Here is an 8978-nt window from a genome sequence, read left to right on the forward strand (position 1 = left end):
ATGAACACATATGAAAAGGCCGGGCGCATCCAGTTCACTTCAGCTCCTTCACAGCCAGACCTGCAGAGGGGGAGAGGGAAAGGGTGAGACGCTCAAGGGACAAATTCAGCTCTCATTACTGCTGCCTGGCTGGCTGCGAAAGGAACAGTACCCTGCACCCTGGAGGCAGGCTGCCGAGGCTATTAGCAGTCCAGAGTGAGGACGGGAGTGGGTTTCTCCATCTTCTCAAGATTCCAGGGTCACAAAGACTGCAGCCGCACACCCACAAATAGCATTCAATGCAGCAGTACTGGCTCCAGGGCACTGTACATCCACCTCTGTTCCCTGGCCATAAGAGACAGGTCTATGTACCACCCCCTGCCCAATGTGCAGCCCCAGGCCTGTGACACTCAGTGCTGATCCTGTTGTCAAGCCAAGGGTATTTCAATGCTCTCTACAGCTCCACTGCTAAGCAACATCTCAGGGCAGGGCACAGGCTGGGTCAAGAAGGAAATCATGCTCCTCCTCAGATCCTCCTCCATCATTTTGAGACCTCCTTCCTACCAAGAGGGAAGGGGAAGCTGCTGCTGCTCCCTACTGGGCAAGGTTGCAGCTCAGTGCACTGCTTCTAGCCACACACAGGGTCCCAGGTCTTCAAGATCAGTCTGAGGCTGGCTGCTCCTGCCCCAAGCAAGGACCCAGACAAAATAGTCTCTTCAGTGCCCTGCCCTGCCAGACCTGCTTTTCTACGATACCGTGACCAGGACACCCCCAACAGCATTGCTCTTTGGCTAACTGTAGACCCATAGCTCTTTGCCCTGGAGAACTTTCCAGGAAGATGGGCTGGAGCAGCAGGTTCACAAGGTGTCAGGGATACTGGATGATGTAGCAGTAAGCAGCTACAACAACAGGCTGTGGCAGGGAACACTTCATGACTGGGAGTGCTTTGAATGCTCACAACCTATGGATGCATAAGAGCAGGGGAGTGACTAAGAAGCCACCCATTACAAGCTCCACACTAACACTGCCTGACAGCCCACCCATGCTCCTGGGCAACTTCATCAGCCCAGGAAGGTGCTAGCATTGATCATGGAGAGCTTCAAGCCGTATTCTCCCCAGCCCCAGCAAAGTCCTCCAGAGCCTCACTGAAAGACACCCTTGATTCAGCTGCCACAGAGCAAACTCCTTCCCACATTCTTCTCTTAAAGACTATGGTACTCCCTCAGCCTTAGTTACCTGGGGGCAGGGACTGCTTGAGCTTCTCAGCCTTCTCTTTGTCTGTGATAACCAGGGTGTACAGGTACCGGCTGCAACGCACCTTGAACTTCACATTGTCCTTATTCTTCTTGATCTTGACGGCTGCAGTGGGAAGAAATTGAGGTTTTTCATCACTGGGGTGACACGCGCACATACTTCGAGGCAGCCTTTAACCAGGCCTCCCTTCCCCATCATTCAGGGGCAAGGAAGTGATACCCCAGCAATACCAGTACTGGACTACTGTGACCAGTTCTGGGCGCCACACTTCAGAAGAGACTTGGAGAACCTTGAAAGGGTACAGAGAAGGGCCACAAAACTGATTAAGGGCCTGGAGGACAAACTTGATAAAGAAAGATTACGAAGGGATCTGGGATTGTTCAGCCTGGGGAAGACAAGACTGAGGGAGGACTTGGTGGTTGTCTGTAAGTAATACAAAGTATGTAAGGGGTGTAATTACATACAGTAATACTGTATGTAAGCGGTGAGTATCGGGAGCTGGGAGAAAAACTGCTCACTAGGGCGCCCCAGGGGAGGACAAGGAGCAATGGCCATAAACTGCTACAAGATGGTTCATGTTGGATGGCAGAACTTTGTTACAGTAAGAGTGACCAGAATCTGGACTAGACTTCCCAAGGCAGTGACAAGAGTCTCCAACCCTGGAAGTCTTCAGAGACTGGACAGACACCTTGCTGAGATCATCTGAATTCAACAGTATTCCTGTCCAGAGCAGAGGGGTTGGACTTGATGATCTTTTGAGGTCCCTTGCAGCCCTTAATTTCTATGATCTATGTACTAGGGCAGATCAGAATTTAAGCCTCATCTCACCCTTATGACCCTACCCCACTGCACCACAAAGACACCTGCGGATAGCAAGGGCTGCAGCCAAAGCCACTCGCTGGGCTTATCCGCAAGAGGCTTGCGCTGAAACAACAGCCATATATTTCAGGCAATTTTCTCTTCAACGCCAAACTTACACTAACAAATAGCCGCAATTTATGATGCCACAAATCCCAGTGGAGGACAACAACTGGGTTGGGAAGGCGTATTTACTGTTACGAGCTCCCCTGCACATCAATAATAGTGCTAGAGCTTTAAGCATGTTTTACATGCGGCCCCTGGAGCCCTGCAAGGACACGGGGGATGCTTTAAATCTACACTGCGACCAGCTTAGCTAGATTACTCCTTCAGACCACGGCAGATCTCAGCTTCCTGCCTGGGAGCCTGGATGGTCCAAGCCATTCAGCTGTCTGGTGGAGCTTCAGAAAACTCAGAATGGGCTGAAAGCAAAGATGTGCTTTTTTCCCCAAAAGATACTGTCAGCTTTGAAGGCATTTCAAGTACTATGCCCACCCCCTGCCCAGCACCAGTGGTGGTACAAACACACTTCATCTTCCTATTAAGATACTTCTCTCCTCTGACTATGCCAAGATGCACAACACTCACAGCACTGGACACATGTAAGATGAGGAGAAATGTAAATTTTCTCCAATTACAATCGTCTTACAGCTACAGGTGGCACTTAAGACAGCAAAATTCAGACAAAGTGCAATCCAGTTAGCAGTTAAAAAACCCAAACCCTGCCTGCAACACTTAAAGCTTCGATGGAAGGTAAAGCCACATTTGTGAATTACTTTTATCCTTCGCTATCCACCCAACCCCAAACCAGAAAGCAGCAGCAATCACACCGCGCTGTTGACATTGATTCCTGCAAGTGAACAACATGATAAAAGTAACTCCGTTTTTAAGAGTGCATATCCTAAAGGCTACACGTGTCCTTGGCAAAGAGCTCGCAGCCCTCTGGCTTTCCTTCAAACAAGCATTTGGGTTAGCCTGGAGAGCCATATCCGAGCCAGACCGCCGCAAGCAGTGGGCTCGACTCACACTCTCAGCTTGCTGACAAAGCCGAGCAGTCGAGCTTACAACTGACCCGCTGCGAAATCACTACGTGGAGCATAAGGGAACAGCCTCTCTTCGCTATATGCGCTATTGCCCCACGCACTCACACCAGAAATGCCCCAGAGCTCGTTTACATGGGGCTGGCAGCACAGAACCATACTCACACCCAAAATCAGGGTTGGGTTCCCCCACTGGGACCAGGACAGAGCTATTTGTCAGCCAATGGGATGCTCCATACAACTCCTGCTGGTCTAAGTGCAGCAGTCCCGGCGAGCACTGCACACGTGGGTGCAACCACGCAGTTGTATGTGGGCAGAGCAGCACCATTCATGCCAAACCCTGAAAGCTGGGGCTTCTGCCAGACACTGAAGCCAGCACCCTTGGGGGCCAACCCACAAGGGTGGCAGGGGAATGCACTTGTTCTCTGCAGCCTCTGCTGGGGCAAGTCCTCTCAAGAGCTGCAGCATCACTCACACTTGGCGTCTTTCCTCCTGGCTGTCAGCAGGAAGTCTTTGATCTCTTCAATTTTTCGAGGCTGAAAGCAAAGGAGAAAAGCGCTCGGGACCTGTTCTTCCTCAAGGCAAAAGAGCCCCCCTCCTCCCCCCCACGACAGCGACTGCCCTTCACTCCTGGCCACCCTACAGCCCAGGACCCCCCATCGAAAGGCTGCTTTCCACACCTGGTACCCACGTGCCCCTGCAGCTCCCACGCCTCTATGGCCCTAGATGCCCAGACAGGACCCCAGCACCCCCTGACCCGGAAGTGGTCCCCACACTGCGCACCCCATGACTCCCCCCACCAGCCCCCCAACTAGTTACCATAGTGACGGGCCGGGCTCCGGGCGGCTGTGACCTGCTGGGGAAGAGAAACCAAGATGGCGTCACCAGGGGAGGGGAGAGCGTATTTCGAGCCCCCAAACTCTCCTCCCGCTTCCAGCCGCCGCTCCATAGGGCTCCCCCCCGGCTCTCCGCCGCCCGCCCCACGTCCTCCGCCCCCTCCTCCAGCTCCACGGCTCATCCCCACCGAGGATGCCGGTGGATACGCCCCGTGCTCCCGCCGGCACTCACACGAGCAGCCGCAGCGTAGATGGCAGAAGAGGGCACGTACTTCCGCATCCGGGCACTTAACCCGCCGGCGGTCGCTACGGGCGCCGCCAAGGGACACCTAGCGTGGGAAGGCGTTCTCAGCCCTGCGCCTGCGCAGTGGCGGGTCCTAGGCGGGAGGTGGAGGTGGAGGGGGTTGGGGGTGCTGGGCTTGTTTGATTAAAAACAGCCCCAATTTTCGGTTTAAAAAACGCAGCCCCAAATGCACATCTTTCCATGATAAAAGTGAACCCCCCCTAATATAGCTCTATATTTATCGATTCATAGATGTTAGGGTCGGAAGGGATTCACAGGCAGGAAAGAGTGCTGGATTCAGATGGCCCCAGCCAGATGCTCATCTAACCTCCTCTTTATAGATCTATATCTGTAAATATAGATGTCCGTAGTTATATCTGTATAGTTATGTAGATACCTATAAATATATCTATCTATATAGATATGTATATAGCTATATATAGAGTTACATCGTAGATATAGGTATGTAGATATATATAAACATATAGTTACATCAATATAGATATCTCTATATTCCTCTATATATACGTAATGGTGTTTCATTTTTAATCATGGAAATAGGTAGATTTGGGGTTATTTTTTTTTAAATCGAAGATTGGAGATTTTTTTATCAGAGAAAACCAGGATCCCTGGTGATGAGCATGGCAGTTCCCAATGATAAAGAAAGTGGGAGCCCGCCCCAGCCGGGCAGGGGTGGCATTGCTGTTGCCCTTGAGGTTGGTTTTGCTGGTGCTGCCCTGCGCCCCAGGCCCCTTTAGGGGTAGAGTTGCCAACCTTGGTGTCTCCAGGAGCAAGAGCTGAATCTCCAGGAGGCGGCTGAGAGTCACCAGGGAGATCTATGCTAGGGCATTCATTAAAATAAATCTTCAGTGTTGAAACTGATTTGTACCGCTGTCCAGTGGGCTTTTAAAATACTCATGTAATGGGCGCGTCTACACTGTCGTTAACACGCCATAGTTATAGGTGGTAACTAGGAGAGCCCACAAACACCAGCAGACTCTCTCTATGGCCGAAGAAGAGCGTTTGTGCCTGAAAGCTTGCAAAGAACAATTTCCCCAACTATTTAGTGGGTCTAATAGAAGAGATCGCATCTACCCAAAGAACCTTTCTGCCATAGTTATGGCACATGAAGCTTAGTACTTGCATAACCAGTGCACAGTAACCGGTGCTGCTGGCCCATGGGGTTTTACGGACACTAACTGCACAGTAGCCTAATACTGGCACAGTAGCTTATTAGCATGGGTTTTACCCTGCACACTGCTGCACCGTGTTATTAGGCTACTGCTCCATTAGTGTCTTATGTAGATGCACCCAATGGCTAATTAATGTCATTATGTCATGGGATGAAACCTCCCGGAATAGACTCAAACCAAGTTGGCAACCCTATTGAGGGGTGAGGTTATTTCTGCTCTCCAGGAACGTTGTGTCACACTTGCTGGCTTGCACAGCGCCTGTCAATGTGTCCCAGCGCTGAGACACAGCGAGGAAAGACCCACACATGGTTGGAAAGTCCTGGTTGGAAGCCAGGGTAGATTTGCACCTTGTAGGCTAAGGGCATCAGAGCCGCGTAGCATAAAGTTTCCTAAGTGGAGGGTTTTGCTATGCTCTCTGCTTACAAAAGCTTACCCTATACACCTCTGATTGAGTGTATGATGCAAATCTAACTTGCCTGCTGTTTGACAGCAGACAAATACAACTAACTACCTCTCTCCTGGCTCAAAGCCATTCCTCAGTCACTGCTTGCATCACTGGAAGCAGCTCGAAGCACCCTTCTTCTCTGCCTCAGTGTTCCTGTCTGTACAATGGGGTGATGATACTTCCCACAGGGGCTGGGAAGGGTCTCAACTTGTGGATGGCAGGGACATATGAAGAACAAAGTGTGTCAGTTTTAACAACAGGTCAATACGTTGGAACAGATTGTTTATAGTTATAGCTGCCAATAGGCTGTTACTAAATAATAAACTGGTGGTGCCTGGGGGCACCTGGGGATACGTCTGTGTTGTGCTAGGCACCGTACAAACACTGAGCAGGGGGCCCTGGTGCAGACACCGGACAATTTAAAAGGCTGGAGCAGGGAGGGAGAGCCCAGGGGGAGGAAATAAGGGAGGAGGGCCAACCCTCTGTTAGGTTCCTGCCTTACCTGTGTGCTCTCCTTTATCTCACTGCTGCAAAAATAAGCAGACTTTTCCTCAGCCTCCCTATGGGTCGCAGAAGGTGTGCGCTCAGCCTCGCTCCCCTCCAGGCCATCCTTTCCAGGTCCTCCCCAGAAGTGCTGCAGATCTGTCCCCGACTTCCAGCGGGAGGATCTCGGCTATACGCCGACCCGATGGAAATGGGAGACTCCTCCTGAGCTTGCTCCTGCGGCTGTACGGCTGAGGGCAGGCGAAACTCGGGGGCATCTGAATCCCGAGCCTCCAGGCTGGGGCCTGCACACAGGATGCCCACCGAAGGATTTGGACGTATCTGAAGCCCCAGGCTGGGGGTGGAGGATGCTTGCCAGTAGCAGGGCCACACATGGTTCTTGAATGATTCACATGGATTTTGAATTGATTTGACTTGGGACACGAAAAAATTTTCCATTAAAAAAAATAAATAAATCTGTCCCCGTTACCGCTGTAATGGAAATGTTTGGCCACAAGAGAGAGCTTTTGCCTCAGCTTCTACAACTCCTGCAAAGTCCTTCCCTTTCCTCCCAGGTGTCCTCCTGGGAGAAGCTAGCACCTGCCCCCCTGGGCTGACAGCACCAGCCCAGACAGCTCCCTGCCTCCTGCGGCCACGTTCCCGTCTCTGTCGCCTGCAAGCGGGGACTGCAGCAGAGCCGGCGTTTGAGGGGAGCTGGCCATTTCCCAAAGGCAGTGGCGCAGAATTGGGTCGTGGATCCGGCTCAGCTTGGCTGGGAGTCCGGGGTCAGGGGGTGCCAGCCGGGGGGTGTTTGCTGGCGCCCGTCTGCCTTGTTCTGAAAGGTGGCACCCTCCTCCGGGCAAGGGGACAGGGGGTTTGCATGGCAGTGAGCTGGGGCGAGCTCCCTCTCTCCAATTCGGTGTCCGGGAACGTCCGAATCCAGAGGCGCCCAGGCCGGAGCAGGTGCCCTTGGCTCTGAGGGGAGTGGGGTGGATGGAGAGGAGAAGCAGGAGGCATGGCATCTCGTGTGCATATGTGAGTGTGCGTGCAGGGAGGGGGGGTTGTGCATGGGAGTACAGAGGGGTGTGTGTGCACACGGGAGTGTGTGTATGTGAGTGCAGACAGGTGTGTGTGTGTGCATGGGGGTGTGAGTATGTGTGTGTATGTAAGTGCAGAGAGGTGTGTGTTTGCATGGGAGTGCGTGTATGTGTATATGAGTGCAGAGAGGTGTGTGCATGCATGGGGATGTGAGTATGTGTGTGTGAGTGCAGAGGGGCACGTGTGTGCATGGGGGGTGTATGTGCGTGTGTGTGTGAGTGCGGCGGGGTGTGCGTGCATGTGCGGAGAGGTGAGACGGGAGCCCAGGCCAAGGCAGCCAGTTTCCTCCCCCCAAACCCAGGCAGCAGCACTCAAAATGCTGGACCCAGCTACTGAAGTATCCTGGGCTGGGCTGGGGCAGGGGCAGGGGCAGGGGCAGGCACATTGGACCCTGGCAGCACAACCTCCCCTTGGCCGGGACCACGGCACTGCAACAGCGAGATGCCTCGAGCTGGCCAGGAGCCTGTGGCACCCGGCACAGACTGTCCCCAGCACTCGGGGCTAGAGGGACGGGAGTCCCCTGCAAAGCCCTAGACTCTGCCCGTTCCCACCCCCGACCTGCTCCGAGACACTGGATAGCATCCTTGCTCCCCAAGTCAGGCTCAGCCTGAGCCCCCACCGGGACCCCCAGCCCCTTCCCACATGTGGCCCTGCGGAGATGAATGAAACCTGCGTTCCTGCGGGCGCAGGGCGGTTCGGCTGCAGAGCCCGTCTTCCCGCAGGGGAGAAGGAGGAGACGGAGCATCTCAGCTCTATTCACGGCTGCCCGAGGGCCAGGGGGCCCGGCTATCTGCTGCTAGGGATCGTGCATGACGCAGCCAGAGAGAGGAAATCGATGGAGCTGTCAGGGCCTTCAAGCGCGCGGCACTGCGAGCTCGCCCATCCTGGGCTCTCCAGAGGGAGGACTCAGATTAAAGATGGGGAAAAAAAGAGGGAGATAAACATCTGACAGGCCTAAGGGGAAGTGGAAGCAGGGCTGAGGAGGGGGAGAATTACATTTCATAAATCACGAGGGCCAGCGCAAAGCCTTGCAGACAGGCCTGTCCCTTAAATGCAGCTTTGGGGGCGGCTCGGCCATGGGGCTGGGTGCGGGGTTCGCACCCGGGAGGGCTGCAACATGGCGAGGGTGGAGCTGAGCCTGGCAGGGTCTGCAGCAGCCCAGCCTTGCCCTGCCTGGCTGCACCCACAAGCTGGGGGGCAAAGACGAGCCCTTTGGGGTGGGAGGAGGCTGGCTTCAGCCAAGGCCAGTGTCCGTCTGGTGCCAAGGCTCGTTCTCCTGGTCCCCCTCCGCCTGGCCGCGGCCCGACCCTGCCCAGGCCCCTGCACTTCTGCCTCCAGGCAGGAGCCCGTGGGGATGAGGAGGGCTGTAGGGGACCCACCTGGGTGTCTGCAGCACTGCCACCCTCATCTCACCCCCGTTAACGAGGAACGTAACAGTCGCCGGCTGCTCAGGGGATGCAGTGCAGAACCAAGGTTTTCTTGCTTTTTTAATTTTTTTTTTGTAAAAAG

At 54.0% G+C, this 8978-nt stretch overlaps 1 protein-coding gene across 3 annotated transcripts; it reads right to left on the reverse strand.

The window, feature by feature from the left end:
- On the reverse strand, positions 1-4269 carry RPL38 (ribosomal protein L38). 3 transcript variants are annotated; one of them, XM_019542313.1, is made up of 5 exons: positions 4200-4269; positions 3951-3987; positions 3607-3667; positions 1216-1338; positions 1-60 (listed from the first exon to the last, which is right to left on the reverse strand). In XM_019542313.1, exons 2-5 carry the CDS (start codon positions 3951-3953, stop codon positions 35-37), a joined length of 213 nt encoding a protein of 70 aa, XP_019397858.1. In that variant the 5' UTR covers positions 3954-3987; positions 4200-4269; the 3' UTR covers positions 1-34. The 3 variants fall into 3 exon arrangements, with proteins under 3 accessions (XP_019397858.1, XP_019397857.1, XP_019397859.1); XM_019542312.1 differs by having other exon boundaries at positions 3951-3984; positions 4156-4262; XM_019542314.1 differs by having other exon boundaries at positions 3951-3984; positions 4200-4242.
- Positions 4270-8978: the final 4709 nt, after the last annotated feature.

Source organism: Crocodylus porosus, unplaced genomic scaffold (assembly GCF_001723895.1).
Source record: "Crocodylus porosus isolate Cpor-Errol unplaced genomic scaffold, CroPor_comp1, whole genome shotgun sequence".
Lineage (NCBI taxonomy): Eukaryota > Metazoa > Chordata > Crocodylia > Crocodylidae > Crocodylus > Crocodylus porosus.

Coding starts and splice junctions, on each gene's coding strand:
- RPL38 (XM_019542312.1), bottom strand. CDS start 4,247: ATGCGGAAGTACGTGCCCTCTTCTGCCATCTACGCTGCGGCTGCTCGT. Junction 3,668..3,950: donor GAGCCCGGCCCGTCACTATG/GTAACTAGTTGG, acceptor CTTTGCTTTCAG/CCTCGAAAAATTGAAGAGAT. Junction 1,339..3,606: donor CAGGAGGAAAGACGCCAAGT/GTGAGTGATGCT, acceptor TTCCCACTGCAG/CCGTCAAGATCAAGAAGAAT.